Source organism: Ovis aries, chromosome 13, assembly GCF_016772045.2.
Source record: "Ovis aries strain OAR_USU_Benz2616 breed Rambouillet chromosome 13, ARS-UI_Ramb_v3.0, whole genome shotgun sequence".
Lineage (NCBI taxonomy): Eukaryota > Metazoa > Chordata > Mammalia > Artiodactyla > Bovidae > Ovis > Ovis aries.
In genome coordinates this window covers 15454815-15472817 of record NC_056066.1, presented here as the reverse complement: position 1 = coordinate 15472817, position 18003 = coordinate 15454815, and the positions used below count along the sequence as shown (strand labels likewise).

The 18003-nt window shown below is 47.0% G+C and overlaps 1 protein-coding gene across 36 annotated transcripts in view; it reads right to left on the bottom strand.

Annotated features, from left to right (window-relative positions):
- CELF2 (CUGBP Elav-like family member 2) overlaps positions 1–18003 on the bottom strand; it is a 555810-nt gene that overhangs the window by 9213 nt on the left and 528594 nt on the right. For 8 of the 36 annotated variants that reach the window (XM_042230301.2, XM_060397185.1, XM_042230299.2 and 5 more), the window contains 3 exons: positions 11219–11350; positions 6157–6354; positions 1474–1617 (listed from right to left, as the gene is read on the bottom strand). In XM_042230301.2, coding sequence (XP_042086235.1) covers positions 1474–1617; positions 6157–6354; positions 11219–11350 — 474 coding nt within the window. The remainder of the gene's footprint in view (positions 1–1473; positions 1618–6156; positions 6355–11218; positions 11351–18003) is intronic. The other 28 variants (XM_060397195.1, XM_060397196.1, XM_060397190.1 and 25 more) reach the window with 5 other exon arrangements.

Below are 18003 nucleotides of genomic sequence, written 5' to 3'. Positions count from 1 at the left end.
GTTTAGTGATGAGGGCTATAAACGTCTGGCTGGAAGCCTGGGGCAGGGAAGCTTCCGGTGGTGAGCTCTTACAAAACACGCACACACCCTCTGTAACAGCTTACTTTCCATTTCATTCTCTCATGAACCATTACAAGGGCATTTATATACTTGTAATGGGTTCAGGCTAACAGCCTTTCCACTTGGATAGAAACAGTGACTTTAAATGGCTGACACACTGATTCCCCTAACAACAGAGGCTTCAGACCTTCCTGGTGACAGCAGAGAAATTAGAAGGATGTTATGATAATGGAATTTTAGAAGCCAAAGCACTCTCTTTAGACGGGTTGCCCCATTACCCATCAGCCAGATACCAAGTCTGAGGCTCTGCCTCTGAGAACCACCCCCACCTGCTTTTCTTTATGCCATGCACTTCTTTTCATTTCCTGCTGGCCCCTATCTGTTCTACTTGATCTTGTTCTGTGCTGCTGTTGGTACCTATGGCCAATGTCAGTCATTAGATCAGAGGAGTGAATAAAGCAGCTGTTACACCTCAGACTGGGCCAGAGCTTGCCACGTGAGGCACATACACCCTAGACATTTGAGCCTCCAAACTACTGTGGGAAACACAGGAGTTCACAACATAAAACGAGAACCAGATTTAATGAATGCTCACCTCTTTTGTAAAATATTAGGGCACGCAGGGAGCCTGCCTTCCTCTCTCTGAGAGCAAAAGTCACCCTGGGGAGGCAGAGTCCAGGCTGCCTGAAGGAGGAGGCTGTGACAGCTCAGGCCACCACAGATCAGGGCTGTCCAGGGTCCTGAGAAGACCTGTGTCTCCAGGGCGCTCTGCCTGCCTAGGCCACCACTGCAGACCCCACCCCCACCAGACCACAGCCTCTCAGGTCACCATGAGCTAAATCTGCCATGGTCCCTGTGCCTGTGGAGCTGGGGCTGTGGTGGCAGCGTGTGCACTTAGGTGTGTGCGCGTTTATGTACTACTAGATGCTGGACCATAAGCCCCCAGCACAGTGTGCTGCCCACACGACAGCGTCTGAGTCACAGTGAGGGGATGGGGTTCATGCCAAGTGTCTGTACTGCCCCTCTATCAGGACAGCCTCGACCACACTACAGTCTAAACCGTATTTCCGTCTGGTGAAGCTCGTTGTGTAGACTGGGGGGCCCAGAGACCGATGTTGCTCTACAGTGAAGACGTTAGTTCCCGGTAATGAGGTCCCTGCACAGTGCAATATAAAGCATCACCTCCTCTGTGGGCATTCAGTTTCCCAGATCTTTCCTTTTTGTATAGCCCCTTTTCCTCTTGTGGTTGAGATGACTGTGCCTAGTCTGCTTAACGGATCTGGAGGGCCAGGAACCACCACACACACTGAAGGCCCTGTCCTGGCATCTAGAATACTGGCCATTGTACTTTGCCTCCCAGGACTCCTTACTGGGAGCGCCCTGTAATGTTCTAACTGGGTTTCTTTTGCATACCAAAGCACTTGCTCAGATTGGTCTGTTTGTCAATGAAGACTTTAGCAGAGATAACATTTCCAAAAGGCATGAACATCTGCAGGATGTCCTGGTCTCCAAACTCCTGTGGAAGGTGGTAAATAAAGAGGTTTGCACCCTCTGGACCTAAAGAGGAAAAAAAAAAAAAATCAGAGTAAGGTATTTTTCACTTCTCAGTTTCCAAAGCTGCTTCTTAGGAATGTTTTAACAACAGATGGGCTAAAGCACGTGGCTTTCTCTCCTGTTGAATGAGAATGGAGACAGACAGATGTCCAGTGCTGGTATGTCTTTTAGGATAGGAGTCATGCTTCATATCTTTCTGATTTCCAAAGAGACACCGGTTAAGAATGGCGTCCTTTTCATCTATAATCTGTGGGTCACATTTGCTTACTGTGCGTGAGCACATATTTTCAGTCTTCCTGGGTGTGAAGGTAGCAGTCATGGGGTGAAGTGGAGGGCAGAATTCAGGTGTGGGTTTTTCCTGAGTGGCTGTGTTTTGTAGCACATAGTATATACTGTCACTTGGAGAGAGTATCCTGTGTATTCTACGCAAATTGCAGCAATTTAGACATAATGGATATAGCAGTAATGCTGCTTGGATTTCTCAATCATTTACCTAATTATCCATCCAGTTTTGATCTGGCAAATCGCTTAACACACAGTCTAATAATCATCTTTATTAGAAGTGACTGGCAGTGAGTCAAGGCAGGGAAAAATAGGTAGCCAGACTTTCACAACTGTGATCAGAAGGATGCCCCTGGGAATTAGCCTTGCACACTGAATGTACAAGGTACAGAAGCTGCTCAGACACTAAGCTGAGCTTCACTCTTAACCATCACTTCCAGAAATACAAGGAGGAAGAGCAGAACAGGGGAGAGCTTAGCTGTACCAGAGTGGAAAGCTCTCTGAACTTTATTTCCATTCCATTCTCCCATCTCTCTAATTCCCTGCATAAGAAGTATCTTCAGCTTAGAGAAAGCAAAAAGGAGGGACTCCCAGTGACCTGATGCCAGATAGTCACCTTCTAATACGTAACAGGTAAGCATGCTTTCCAGGTCAGAGAGTGTTTGGGGGCATTGCAGATCCTTCTGCAGAGGTTCTGGGGAGGCCCTGCGGCTGGATGCCTCTGGGATGTTCTGGGCATGGTGTCTGGGAAGAGGGGAGCTCATCCAGCTGGTGAAGTGGCCAAGCCACTGTTTCCTGGGACCTGAACTGACCTTCACGGGAGAAGAGCAAGGACTACCTGTGCCCCTGGGAAGCCCCAGGGGACAAGGTGCAGTGGGTCCCCAGGGGTTGTGGAGAGCATATCTATCTGAATGGGTTGAAGAAAAATAAAACTGGGGTTAAAAAAACTTTGTAAAAATATAAAGGATAAACATCTTTGCAAAGAAAACTCAAAACAAGTTTCTTTCCACACACACAATCATAGAAGAAAAAAGTATTGTAATGAATGGAACTTTTCACAAGGAGATCTTCTTGGAGCAAATTTCTGAAGCCACAGAGATGAAGCATTTCCTTTTATTTAAGTCTTAATGAGGCTACTTTAATTTTCTGTGTTGCTCACAATTTCCAAGGGCATAGCCAGTGCAAGAGATGCAGTTTGTATTTAAAGGGACACAATTACAGGGTTAGGTCCCCAGATGTTTCCTGGTTAAAAAAAAAAAAAAAAGCTAAAAGTCGTCAACACGTAACATAAATAGATGCAAAACCAGAACCCAGGAGATGGATGTTCTCAAAGCCACCATGCAGCATGTGAAGCAGGAGGCCTGGTACGGCCCAAACGGGTCATGCTTCTAAATAAAAAATCCAGATGCACAATGAGAATTAATGGGACCCAATCTGAATTGCGAAGTCATCTCACCTCAAGCCCAGGGAGAAAATGCAGTTTTAATGCACTATGACAGATTACTGGCTGCGCACGGCAGTGCTGGCCTTCTCGGATGCCTTCTGAATGTGTCTGGGGCAGACAGGGAACCGAGGACATAGGAAGAAAGTAAATAAGCCCAAGGAGGCTCTGTCTTCCCCCTCATCACCAAGAAATATTTGGATTTTGCCAAAGTTGTTAACACAAAAATGAGGAAGAGGTGACTTGGTATGGAATCTCTCGTTAACATTCAGTGAAGGTGGCTACTGCTAGAGATGCCAAGGGCAAAGAAACAATTTTTCGAGGGCTCACCCTCTGTATCTTCCTTCCATCTCCCTTCAGTAAGAAACCTGCTGATCAACCACGCACTTGTTGGACTTCCACTACAGCTGACTGACTTGCCAAAGCTCGTCAGATTGTGTTATTCATTGGTCCAGATGGCTGGCACCCGAGTTCTTCTCACAGGGCCCCAGGGCCCCTGATGCAGCAGGAAGCACTGGGGATGCCAGCGTCTTGTTGGGATCTGGGGGCTCTACCTACGTGCGCATGCGTGCGTGCGTGCGAGATATGCCTCCTGCAAACTCAGGGAGACCGGAAGGTGTGAAAGAGGGCAGAGGCTATTTAGGAATGGCAGGAAAGGTGATCAGGTTGCCTGAATTCAGATCTGTAGGGATGCCTAATGCTTCAAAGTCTTAGCTGGGAGAAATACTAAAACCATTTCTTTACAAGGCCAGACTGGTTCACTTTCCTATGGGAAAATATACACCAGGGTACATGACTAAGTACATCAGGTTGACCATGCTCTCTAGATTAAAGAACTAAGGAATAGGAAATCTAAAACTGTTTAGCAGTGGAATTCACTGTGGCATTTTTCTTTCCTTCTCAGTATTACTTGCCTTTTAAAATATGTTTTATTTAAGCTAATGTCGTGCTGTGCTTTGTCACTCAGTTGTGTCTGACTCTGTGACCCCGTGGGCTGCAGCTCACCAGGCCCCTCTGTCCATTGGGAGTCTGAAGGCAAGAATACTGGAGTTTGCAGCCATGCCCTCCTCCTCAGGATCTTCCCAACCCAGGAATTGAATCCAGGTCTCCCTCATTGCAGGTAGATTCTTTACTGTCTGAGCCCCCAGGAAGAGATGGTTTAAGTTTGTTGAGTACACGTTAACAGGGTGAGATGATGATCGGAAGAGACATGCGAAAAGATGGGAGATTAAAAAAGACCTGACCTGAACAATCCCGAGACACCGCCAACAAAGACTGAGCACCTACCCATGTTGCTGGTAGCCCGCACACCTGATATAAATGACCTGGAGAGGCAGTGTTTATCCTGAATTATTCTACATTAATCCCAGAGGGTTAATTATTGCACAAGCAGTGCCTGAAACTCAAGGCACAGAAATTTAGGGCTCTGAGCTGGGGTGAAGCAACTTTGGGGCCCAGACTCTCCTAAGCCACTAACTTTCTAGTCTGCTGGTATCTGATGTGATCCAGGTTACACGGTTTGCCCCAAGGCCATCCCTGCTGGGTGATGGGGAAGTGACCAGCACGCAGATGCACGTGGGGGAACTGTCTTTCCTGGTCTCTCTCGAGGACATGATTATCTCATGGGATATTTCCTACCACCCTCATCTGTTACCGTGGAAGTCAGACCTCAGAAAGAGGGACTGCCATACAGGCTTTCCTTGGGGAAGCTGAGGTATTTATGGCACAGGGTCTCCACACACCTGGGAAAACGCAGCTGTCTGGACAGTTGTGTGAGCTTTAAAATAAACTACAATAACATAACTGAGAGGAAAGAGAGTTGAGAGAAACTCAGATTTTCAAGTTCCTTCTACTTTGAATGCTGTTACAGAAAAAGAAAAAAACCCTTAAAAAAACAAAACAAAATGACAGATCTTTAAAGTTGTGTCCCTGTTACAGTTTCCAACTTGACAAAGTAAAACCATTCTACTTCTTATTGGACACCATGTTTAAAGTCAAAGTATTCAGACAAAAACCAGTTTGGAACTATGGGGTGAGGATCAGAACAAAAAGGAATTTTAAAAATGTCTTCAACACTTTATCCTCGCTTCTTGTATGCAAAACAAGTCAGAAAGAGAATAAATATCTCAGTGCAGATTTTGCTTTAGAAGCAACTTCAGTCAGGAAGAAGGAACCAAAAGGAGGAAAGAGAGAGAGAAGCCCTCCCTATTCAGGCCAGTTCATTAACTGCTTTATAATTAGTCTTCATGTATTCTTAGCATTCACTTCCTGATGTTTATTTTGCCTTACTGGCAGAGAAGCAAGGCAATCAATCACTTATTTGCTTCCCCAGAAGACCCTGACTAAACAAAGACCGGGTTGATCTTAAGAGTAGATTTTGTCATTAACCTGGACACCATCACCACCTGCAAGGCCAGCTTCCCCATCAAGGGGGATGTGGACCCTGCAAAAGCCAGGTGAGCCCACAGGACGCTGCATTGACTTGGCCTTCTTCTAACAAGGACTCTACGTGGAGGGGGAGAAACGAGATGGCCCTTCTGATTCGGGAGAGGGGGCTCCTGGCAATGGTTTGGCAGCAGCAGCTACCAGGTAACTGCAATATGGCACACAGAGGGTGGCAGGTCCATCTGACCAGAGAGTGGGATGGTAAATGAAAAGACAGCTAGAAGACTGCAACAGAGTGTTCAGGCCTGTCAGATGTCTTAAGCCATGAGCAGGAGAAATGAAACAGCCGCTCTTCTTAGGACAGCGGCTTATCACTTCCCTTGGGACTCTGCTCCGGGGCCGAACGCTGCCCACGGGCCGGGTTGGGCACCCACCTTCCTTCTGGCTGCCGGCGGCGCTCTGCTGCTGTAGCAGGCTCTGGCTGTACAGCGTGGGCAGCGCCGCGGCCGCGTACTGCTGGATCCCTGAGTAGGCCTGGGTGAGGGCGTCCATGGTGCCCGCCGTGCCATTCGTCAAGCCCGTGGCGCCAAGTCCTCCATTCAGAGCCGCCATACCTGAGAGCATTTGAGCAACTTTACAAAAAACCCAACAATAGAGAAGAGAAACAGCACTTTTCATTAGTGCTTTCCAAAGGAAGTCAGAGAATCATTTGACACAAGTACGACAGCAAGTGCATGCAGCAAGCACACCAGTTACACCAACATGAACTTAAAGACAAACCCATGAAGGAACAAGTCGTAAATAATGGCAGACATACAGACAACCACCACAACCCCCTGAGCGATGGTGAGCCTCACTCCCTAGGCCAGGGAGTGAATTCTCTGAGGCACTATAGGTGGGCAGTACATCTGAACTCCATGCAGGGTGCTACTGGCAAGACTGGGGCTCTGTCTTTGAAATAAGAGCCTTCCGCTTCTTACAGCTTGGCAGCACGAAAGAAAAAAACATTAGTGGCAGAGGCCTGTGATCTGTACACTTAACTCTGTTTACGGGGTTCTTGAGGAGCCATGGGATGGCCAGGGGGTTGAGAAAGGAAAGGAGAGGATGAACCTTCTCACCCTAAGCTGCCTGATATGGAAATGGCCGGGAAGATGAGCACTGTACTCAGTGAATTGCCCGTTCCTTTGACTGGCTTCCTAAGCAGCTGAAGGATGCTGTTGGGGATGAGGACCTCAGGGAGAGTCTTGCTGATGAAGAATTAAGGTGCAGGAAAAAATGCAGCTCCCTCCCTTCACTGAGGAGGACTGAAGCCGCTTATTCAGTATGAAAGGCTAGAAAGGGGATGGGACCATTCTCAGAAGCAAACACACACACACACACGCCCAAATACTAATCAGTGCTCGTGGAACTGGGATTTCCATCAAAGAGAGCATTCCATGCCATGTTTTCCAGTTAACTGAAGTGACCCTGCATCTGGAGCTGGGTCTTGGCTATTAACCCATGTGAACTGGGTGGCGGCCAGGACACTTCTGATTTTTTTCCTTGTCTCCTGGCTGCTCTTTTGCTCTGTTATGGTTGCCGACGGTGTCACTTTTTCCTGAATACTGAGTAAAAACAAGTATGCTTTAATAGAGTGTGAACTTTTCAATGAACTCAGGAAATGGAAGAGGTGACATCATAATTCCTTTGAGTTCCCTTTACGATGAAGACTTTTTTTTTTTTTTTTTTTGGTAAAGATCTGTTTCTGCAAAGAACTAACTCAGTGAAAACATTAATGAAAATTGAAGGAATTAGGGCTATTGATTAAGGATGTTAAAATAGCAAAGATGATTAACTGAAAAAAAATTGTAATAAGCAGTCTGGTGAGAATAGAGAACAACAAAATAAGGATGCTTAGATATCATACAGAGGACTCAAATATCAGAATCATCTCAATACTTCCATGCATATTTTTGCTTGCCATCCACAGGACACAGGGGAGAGGGGACAGGTACTTACTCCATCATGCTCTGTTCTTCTGACACCTTCACCTCTTAGAAGATTACACACAAGACAGGAATGAGAGCATGGCTTAACCGCAGAGGAATCTCATGGTGCCTCAGGGCTGGTATTCTCCCTGGAGGGCTTGACGGGACAGTGCTGCCCCTGGGGGATGTTTGGGGTGAGGGTGGCGTGTCCAGGAAAGTGTGGGGGTCGTGAGCATGGAAAGCCAACTTCCTGAAAAAGGAAGTGATTTCAAGCAGCTCTAGCTGATCCCAATTAAGCTCAGGAGGTGCTGGCCAGCAGAGGCCTGCTAACTCTGCTTCAGGTTTCTTTCCATGAAGGAATTTATTCTGACTGTTTCTGAGGTTTGTGTGCCAATGCCAAGGTGGAATGGGTAACTGATCACAGGGCAGAATTCAAAGAACCACCAGAGAAGGATTTCAACTTCTGAGAGTTATTCCTGTTGATGATTTAATGTTATTCTACATTAAATAATCATTATATGACATTAACACTTGTCAGTTCAGCTGCTGGTATTTGATTCCACCTGAGCACTTTGGACAACAGAAATAGAGGTTTGAAGGTTAACTGCATAAAATGCTTCCCCTTAAAAGAACAGGGCTTTCTTCGAAAAAGCCAAATGGATTGATCATTTTATCCCAATTTGATCGAGATTCCCACAGGTGCTATTTGCGTGAGGAAGGCTGGAACAAAAGGACAGGTGTGGCAAACCTCAATGAGGGCGGGAAGGCCTCTGCAAACGGTCTAGCGATAAAGTTAGTGCACGTCTTAGTTCAGCTGTTAGTATGTGCCACCTGCCTCACATAATCCAGGAGGGAAAGCTCTTGTCAGTGAACTGCCTGTGCTCCCTCCTTCTCATCTTGCTGTTTTGCTTTTAGCTTTAGAGTAGTGTCCTTCTTTTTAGTCCCTCCATCCATGCATGAACTTACAAAGGAAGAACAAGGATATGGAGCTCAAATAGTGTAGCTACTTGTTTACTAACCTAAACTTCTGTTTTGTGGGGAGATGAGGAACCCTCTGGGAGGGAAGAGGTAAAATTTGGGAATTAACTGGATCCATCTACCACCTACTTTCTCCTTGGCTCCTTCGTCTGCGGAGAAGAGTTGGTTCTACTCAGAACACCAGAAACCTCTCCTTACGACGGCAGGTAATGGTTCCTAGGTGGAGTCAGGGAGCAAATGGCAATGACACGGAAACTGGTCTAGTGGCCTCTGTCCAGGTTCCCATTTCTTGCCTTCCTTCTCTGAGGACTGTCCAGTGGGATGGGTGGCGTCACTGTCTGTGAAGGAGCGGTCTGAATGAGGACCCTCTACATTAGGTTTTCTTTTGCTGTCTGAGAAGCAAGTATAAGCTCCAAGACAGTGTTGGGATTGTGAAATAGCTCTGATGGTAATTCACCGCAGCAGGCAGAATGTACTTTTCTTTGTGCCTGACTTTGGGTTTAACTAAACATTTTCTTAGTTCATACTGGTTAGCAGGGGTTATTTGAGACTAGAAACAGTCTTAATTTCCCATGAACTATACTTATAGTTATCCAGTAGCAAAGTATTTAAAAAACACAACAATAAGGCCGTTGTTCTTGCCAGAAGCAAAATTGAATAACACAGACCCCACACAAGAACCAACCATGGTCTCTTTGCCATTCAACAGAGTCCCTCCCTAGCCGCTCACGATAACAATGGGAAGACCCCAACAAAGGGCAACAGGACAGGCTGAAGAGGCGGACCACACGGACAGGACGACACACAGCAGTCATGAGCACGCGCTGAGGAGGACAGCCACTCCCACTGGCCTGGTACTGTGCAGACCCAGGACAGGCAGGCGGTCAAATCAAATTCCTTGTTTTAGGGGAACTAGGTCCTGGGGCATAGAAGCAGCATGGAGGGGTGTGTGCAAACACTCGTCTGCAACCGAGGGGAAGGACAAGTGAGTTGGAGCGTCTGCAGAACAAGGTCAGAAACAGGAGTCAAGGCCATGTGGGCTGCTGGCAGGAGGGGTGCTGGAGGCAGCTTTAGTGGGGTACAGTACTCTGCTGTCACTGGTTACCACTGTATTTACTGTTTGCTCGCTAATCAAGAGCCATCCGGTCTGGAAAGAAAAAAAATCTTTTCCTTTCTGCTTTCTTTGGCCTCTGGTCAGATAACACTCAGTCCAAGTTCATGTTTGTTTTTCCCAGGGCATCTGCATAAAAGGATTCCATAAAACCTGAAAGAATTCCCTACCTCTAAATGTGTGACGTATATCTTCTAATCTGGGTGATAACAGCTAGTCTTCATTTGGGTGAGTTCTAGGTTCTTCTTTACAAAATAAATTACAAGGTATTCTTTTGGGATTTTAGGATATAGAATTATTCGCGTTTTTGTTTTTTCTTTTAAATAAACTGTATTTCTTGATCACCCTTTAAAAACTGTTCACTTAGTGAACTGTGGCTAAGAATAGGGAAACTTGTCAAAACTCTTTTCTTAAGACTTAGAACGGGCAGAGGTTGGGTGGCCTACTAGGGAAGTGGCTCCCCAAGTCCCATCTCCTTAGGCTGCCGTGGGCCTGCTCGGTGTGCTGTTGTCAGGCACAGGGTGTGGGGACCGAGCTGCAGGAAAGGCAGACCCGGGGTCCCCTCTGCCGACTGAGCGCCGTTCCCCCTAGTGGAGGAGCTGAGGCTGAGCTCGAGCCTCAGCCGTGACTCATCCTCGGGCCGGGAGCCATTCTCCCCACAGATCTAAAGCACCGGAAGTGGGCAGGCCGCGTAGACAGAACTCAGAGTTCTTTGGTTAGTCTGTGTGTTTCAGAGCTGAGGAATTCTGTACATGATTTGCCTCACTCTGCTTCAGCCTGCCGTAGGAGAATGGGGCCCTTCAGGAGACGCACTGCTGTAGGGTGACCCCGGCCGCCGGAGGCTTAAGAAAGACCCTAGACGTTGGCTCCAGGGGCGACTCCCCTCCACTCAGCCTTATTTCCTGCTTCCCTCTTCTCTCCTCCTGGATGACTGTCATAAACCTCTGGATTTTAGACCTGGAGGGGACCCTGAAGATCACCTGATCCAGAACGTCCCATTTTCAGATGGGACCTGAAGTCCAGAATGGGGGCAGTGACTGGCTCAGATTCCTGCAGGAGACTGAGAGCAGACTAGGCGCTGGCCCCGTGGGCCTGACCTCCACCCCACCGATTCCTCTTTTATAACTTATTCACAGCCTCTCAGAAGGGCACCAAACCAGAAGCCAGCCAGAGTCCCGGGAACCTGCGGCTGCCTGTCAACCACAGACACCTGTGACCAAGCACACACCCTACACCCCTGAAGACTCAGGGTGGTGCGGGGGCTGTCTGTGGAGACACAGAGTGGACACAGGCAGCACAGCCCTGTCTGAGCGGGTGCTCCTGCCCCTCCTCCCAAGCTGCAGTTCTCCCTGTGATGCAGCCTTCGCAGGCTGTCTCTGGCTGAGCACTATCTGTGGAGAATTTGGGGGAAGGCTGTCCACCAGAGCAGCAAATACTCACTGTTGATGGTACCTGCTAGTGCATTAATGTTATTCAGTCCGACAGTGGCTCCCGCCAGTCCTTGCAGAGTCCCGAGAGAGGTCAGCGAATTCATGGCTGCACCAGCAGTGGAGTTGGGGGTTGAAGCCGCCACTGCAAGACAAGAGGCAGACAAGGGAATAGGGAGAGAGAGGCACCGTGAGTGAGAGCCTGCTGGCCCAGGACGCAGTCTGTCCTGTCCTAGCAGACAGAGCTGGGGGCCTTCAGTCATAGGATGACCAGGAGCCTCGCTTAGGCTTTAGTGTGAGAGACATGGCTTGTAGCAATTGTGACTGTGACATTTAGTGAAAAAAAATCATCACGGCTCTGCTGTGCCAGCCAGTGAACACGTGCTCTGCTGGCTAGGGCGGGGCAAGCCACCAGAGGAGGGCCCTTCCTCCTGAGTGGTGGGTCTTTCATCAGCCCCTCTTTAGGAACCTCTAAACAAATGACCAGCACAAAGTGGGGGAGGGGGAGTGAAATGGCAATTCTTGGCTTTCTTATTCTTTATGCTTCAGATACGGCATTTTCTCAATGAAGTTAAAAAAAAAAAGTCATACATATTCCTGGGTTTGACAGAAGACTTCAAGATCCAAGTAGTGGTGCTTATAGAAGGGGAGATGAAACAATCCCCCACCTTTAACTAATAGCTTCATTGGGATATAATTCATGTTATAAAAATTACTCCTTGAAAGTATGCAATTCCCTGATCAGTATATTCATAGAGTTGTACAACCAGCACCATAGTCTAATTTTGGAACATTTTTGTTACCCTCTAAAGAAACCCATACTCATTAGTGCTCATTCTACATTCTCTCCCCTCTCCTTGGACAATGGCAACCACTGGTCTACTTTCTATCTCTGTGGATTTGCTTAATCTGGGTATTTCACATTATAATATGAAATCATAAAATATGTCATCTTTTGCAACTGGCTTCTTTCACTGAGCAAAACGTTTTCAAGGTTCATCCATGCGGCAGCACGCATCAGTACTCTATCCCTTTTTATTACTGAATAATAGTCCACTGTATGGAAACACTCCACTTTGTCCATTCATCAGCCGTGGACACGTTGATTGTTTTCACTCTGGGGCTGTTATGAGTAATGCTGCTGTGAACATCTGTACTCAAGTTTCTGGGCAGACATACGTCTTCGATTCTCTTGAATATGTAGCTAGGAGGGGGACTGCTGGTCATATGATAAAGCTCTGTTTTCCATTTTGAGGAAATGCTAAAATATTCTCCAAAGTGGCTGTCTTCCCTATTCATTTTTTAATAATTTTCATTAGTTATGAGTATTTCCCTGGGAGAAAGTCCTCAGATGTCCTCATACTGAAGACCATTCTGGAAGGTCTTCTCTGGTGTCACCTGAAATCATGTGAAAGCTCTTAAGGGCTTTACCTTTTCATTTTCTTTCCCCCAGGCCTTTATTACTGGCTGAGAAACAGAACATGCCCCAGGGATAGTTTCTGTCCCTCACTCGCTGGCACATTAGTTTGATAAGAGCTGTCACATGTAGGCTGATGTCAGACTAAAATGCATTTCTCCATGGGAAATGCAGGGGGCTTCTGTTTCTAGTGGTTAGGTGGTCTAGGTACTGGAGAGACTCTCCCACTGAAACTAAAATGCTCAATAAGATATTTTAAAGGGTGCTTTAAATTGCATCAATAACTGACCATTTGGTAAGAAATACTCAGAATCAATGATATAAGTGAAAGTGGGAACCAGGAAGGTAAGCAGCACACATTTGCCTTAAGGGTATTTGGTGAGCCAGACAAACTTAAGCTCCAGTTCCCAAAGCCTTCCAGTGCATGACAGATGGAGAAGTCTAGGGTCCACCTGAGGTGAAATGCATAAGAAGAGACTTCCAGCAAGAATTCTGGAACCCTTGAAGGCTACACAAGCAGTGTGAGGATGAATAAGATACACTTCCCACTCCATAAACTATAAGGACAACTGCCTGTATCAAATCAGTGCTGAGCAGGTGGAGGGGATTCCCTCTGATGGTATATAATAAACTAGACCTCACGTAAGTCTGCAAAACAACTTTTTTTGGTCTGATTGGTCAAAACCCATCCAACCATCAATTTAAAGTGGTCCCCAGCTTATACTCTCTTCTAGCAGAAGAGGGTACAAGATTCTTGTAGAATCAACTGTAAGTCAACCTTGAAAGGGCCCATTTTCAACAAAGAACTCTCAGAAATAAGGCTCCAAGACAGTTAAGCTCACAATTAAAAAAAACAAACAAGTAATCCAAGTACCAAGAGTAAGAATCAGCAGAGACAGAGTTAGACACTATAGTTAGATCCACCAAAACTTCAGATACTGGAATTATTGGTGCGCAATAGAAAGGAAGTGTATTTAACATGCCTGCACAATATGAAAGGGGGAAAAATGAAAAAAAAATTGAGGCTACAGCTGTAAATTACACACCATCACCATTTCATTGCCCTCTTTAAAAAACCCAGGAAACTGGAAGCAAGTGGGGCTGCAGTTAAGACTGAGAGCTTTACAGCAATTATTTATAACAGCAAAGATATGGAAGCAACCTAATGTCCACTGACGAATGGATAAAGAAGACATGCATATATATGCAAAAATATATATAAAATGGAATACTATTCAGCCATAAAAAGAATGAAGTAGTACCATCTGCAGCAACATGAATGGACCTACAGATTGTCATATTAAGTGAACTAAGTCAGACAGAAGAAGGCAAATACATATCACCTATATGTGGAATCTAAAAAAAAAAAGAATTTATTTATTAAAAAAATAGAGCCCTAGACATAGAAAGCAACTTAGGTTACTGAAGGGGGAAAGTGGTGCAGGGATAAATTAGGATTTGGGGGTTAACATACACACACTGCTATATGTAAAATAGATAATGAGTAGGAAAATTCTGAGAGAGATGGGAATACCAGACCACCTGACCTGCCTCTTGAGAAACCTGTATGCAGGTCAGGAAGCAGCAGTCAGAACTGGGCATGGAACAACAGACTGGTTCCAAATAGGAAAAGGAGTATGTCAAGGCTGTATATTGTCACCCTGCTTATTTAGCTTCTATGCAGAGTACATCAAGAGAAACGCTGGGCTGGAAGAAGCTCAAGTTGGAATCAAGATTGCCAGGAGAAATATCAACCTCAGATATGCAGATGACACCACCCTTATGGCAGAAAGTGAAGAGGAGCTAAAAAGCCTACTTGATGAAAATGAAAGAGGAGAGTAAAAAAGTTGGCCTAAAGCTCAACATTCAGAAAACGAAGATCATGGCATCCGGTCCCATCCCTTCATGGGAAATAGATGGGGAAACAGTGGAAACAGTGGCAGGTCTTATTTTGGGGGGCTCCAAGATCACTGCAGATGGTGACTGCAGCCATGAAATTAAAAGACGCTTGCTCCTTGGAAGGAAAGTTATGACCAACCTAGATAACATATTGAAAAGCAGAGATATTACTTTGCCAACAAAGGTCCATCTAGTCAAGGCTATGGTTTTTCCAGTGGTCATGTATGGATGTGAGAGTTGAACTGTGAAGAAAGCTGAGTGCTGAAGAATTGATGCTTTTGAACTGTGGTGTTGGAGAAGACTCTTGAGAGTCCCTTGGACTGCAAGGAGATCCAACCAGTCCATTCTGAAGGAGATCAGCCCTGGGTATTCTTTGGAAGCAATGATGCTAAAGCTGAAACTTCAGTACTTTGGCCACTTCATGCGAAGAGATGACTCACTGGAAAAGACTCTGATGCTGGGAGGGATTGGGGGCCGGAGGAGAAAGGGACGACCGAGGATGAGATGGCTGGATGGCATCACTGACTCGATGGACGTGAGTCTGAGTGAACTCTGGGAGTTGGTGATGGACAGGGAAGCCTGGCGTGCTGCGATTCACGGGGTCGCCAAGAGTCAGACACGACTGAGCGACTGAACAGAACTGAACTGAAGGACCTACTGTAGAGCACAGGGAACTCTGCTCAATACTCTCTAATGACCTATATGAAAAAAGGATCTGAAAAAGAATGGATGTATGTATAACTGAATCACTCTGCTGTATACCTGAAACTAACACAACATTGTAAATCAGCTATACGCCAATAAAAGACAAAAATTAAAAAAAATCTGCAAGTTGGAGGTCTCTGCTTTGCTTTCCTATTTATTTAAAGCCCAGAAGACTGGCTGTCGTGCACTGTAGTCTTCTGCCCTCTTGCTGTGCTGTTCCCGGGTAGTCCAAGTAGACAGATGGGAAGAGGGTGAAAAATAGCGGGGAGAGGAACCAGACATCAGAGTAACTGAACTAAACAACTTGCCTTAACGTGAGAAGACTCCGTGTGTGCCAGTGCTTTGGACAATACTCTGAAAATTTACCCCAGTTTAAGTCTAAATTGGAAAAGATATCTCAGTTGTGTATCTGGCTGCCTTTAAGAATCTTTTGGGTTCTAGAAAATAATCTCTTTAAAGCAAAAGGAAAACTTAAATTTGTCACACAACCAGTCTCAATCAAGTACTTCAAATATTCAGGAGAAACACAACAGAGAAGCCCTTCGACATGAAAGACAGAGATGAACTAAATGCCATCGACATGCCTGTTTTTCTTATTTCTGTGCTGGCAGCCTGGCAGGAGGCTGCCTGCGTTCTGCCCACCTAACATTAAAATTCCCTTCTGTCTCCACTAAGAACCGTATCGTCTGCTTTCTCAATTAAACTGTTTACAAGATGGCACAGGAACGTTTCAAGAGAAGGTGGTAAATAAACATTGGTTCATCTTTGCCCACGGCATCTCTTTTAGTCAAAGGATGCTCCATGCAGGGGACAGGCTGTACCTCAAAGCCTAGAGGAACGTGGGGCGTGGGGGGGAATAGGGGGCAAAGCTGCCTCACTTTCCGGGCAGTGAGGGGCAGACCTGGTTACACACCATGTTTCATGCCTGCAGTACCGCTGGCTCTAGACCACCAAGCAGGCCAAAGAGGTGGTGAGCAGCCAGGAGGCGAAACAGCCACGCGACCCATCAGAGCCATGTGTATGTGACCCCACACGTCAACTCAGTTCGGGCCTTCTGAGGACAAGCTGGGAGGGGTGAGGGTGCTGGAGAGGGAGGGGGACTGGGACCAGGTCAGAAGCAGAGGCCCCCTTCTGCGAAAGGAACCATAGCCCACTGAGGTTTCTGAGGCTACACGCTGGCACAGCCCCTGGAGAGGCAGGAGCCAGCCCTGACGGCCTCGTCCCCCTTTCCCTGGACTGTGAGCAGGGACACAGAGGAGATGCGGCTTCCTTCTTATTCTCTACACGAGGCGGGGTGACAAGCAATCTGGGGGGAGGCTGATTGCTGAATGGAGGGAATGCGGCTCTTCCCCCTTTCACAGATTGCAGATCCAGCCAGAAAAGTGGCCGTTTGGGGCACCAGCCTCTGACACTGACCACGTCTGCACCATCCTTCCTACATGAAGGGGAACCTTCTCTCCGTTTTATGGGCGCCCTGGCAAGTCCTGTCTCCAGTACTCGGTTCTAGAGATGATCATGCTTCCTAGGAACCCAGTGCCCCCATCTCCACCTGTGAACCCTCTTCCCACTTTTCCTGGACTGCAAGATTTTTTTAACTTTTCATTTTGTATTGGGGTATAGCCGATCAGCAAACAATGCTGTGAACAGAGAAGGGACTCAAGTGTACATACACATGTATCCATTCTCTCTACAAACCCCTGCCCATCCACTGCCACATAACATTGGGCAGAGTTCCACGGTGGACCACAAGAGTTTCAAAAAGCTACAATGAAATGACATCAACAGAAGACACCAAGAATCTGCCTTCAGCATATCTGCGAGACATTGAGAGCACAGTAGCTTTGTGGTTTAGGAAATACAACTGCAAACACAAGAGAACACTGCCTGCACGGACCAGATGCACTCAGGACAGCGGAGCCTGCAGTCACTGCTCTGCATCACACAGCGCTGGTGTTCCGAAGGGGGCAGAGTGGTGAGGTGGTGACAAGGGCGCCTCTGTCGTTAGCTCATCACAACCCGAGGGGGTGCTCAGCGCCTCCTCTCCTGTGGGGTCTAGTTACTCCACAATGACCACACCTCTTACTTCCACTTCTTCCCTAAAAGGATTTTTCAGGGGGAGTGATGGGGAGAGGAGAGAAGACAGGGTGGGAGGAGGCTGTTTGCCTTAGAAAAGGACACTGAACGCTGCTGCGGTGTTCTGATCTCAGCGCCCAGCCATCTGTAATGCACATGCCCATTACCCCACAAACACCCGCATCATCATCTTCCTTCGCTAACCCACTTCCAACTCACAAGGAGCTCAGTCAGCAACCTGGCTTGTGCCACGCTGGGACAGACAAGTTCTGCAGATGGGCCAGAGGAAGCCTCTGGGTCTGAAGGGCTGACTAGAGGAAGAAGTCCCTTGCAGGGACTCTGAGCCCCTTTCGAGGCGTTACTCTACGACAGGGGACGTCTCCAAAGATGAGAGAGTGGTATGGGAATGGATGTGAGCAGTATCATCCCCTCTGTCCACAGTTGGTCCCACCGTTTTCCTCACTTTAATCTCCAGTGCTCCCTGGAGCCGTCACTGAGGGGTGCTCCTAAGAAGGAATCTACTCAAGGGTTGTCAACAAGCTGCACACCTCCTCACCTCACCTCATTTCCAGGGTCCTCCCCAGTCTGTAAAGAGGGACACAAGAGTGACGGTGTCATTTGGGACCATAAACATATTTTAAACAGTTTTATATAAACTCCAGTCTACCTGGATCAAACAAGAATGGAGCAAAGGAAAGGACAAA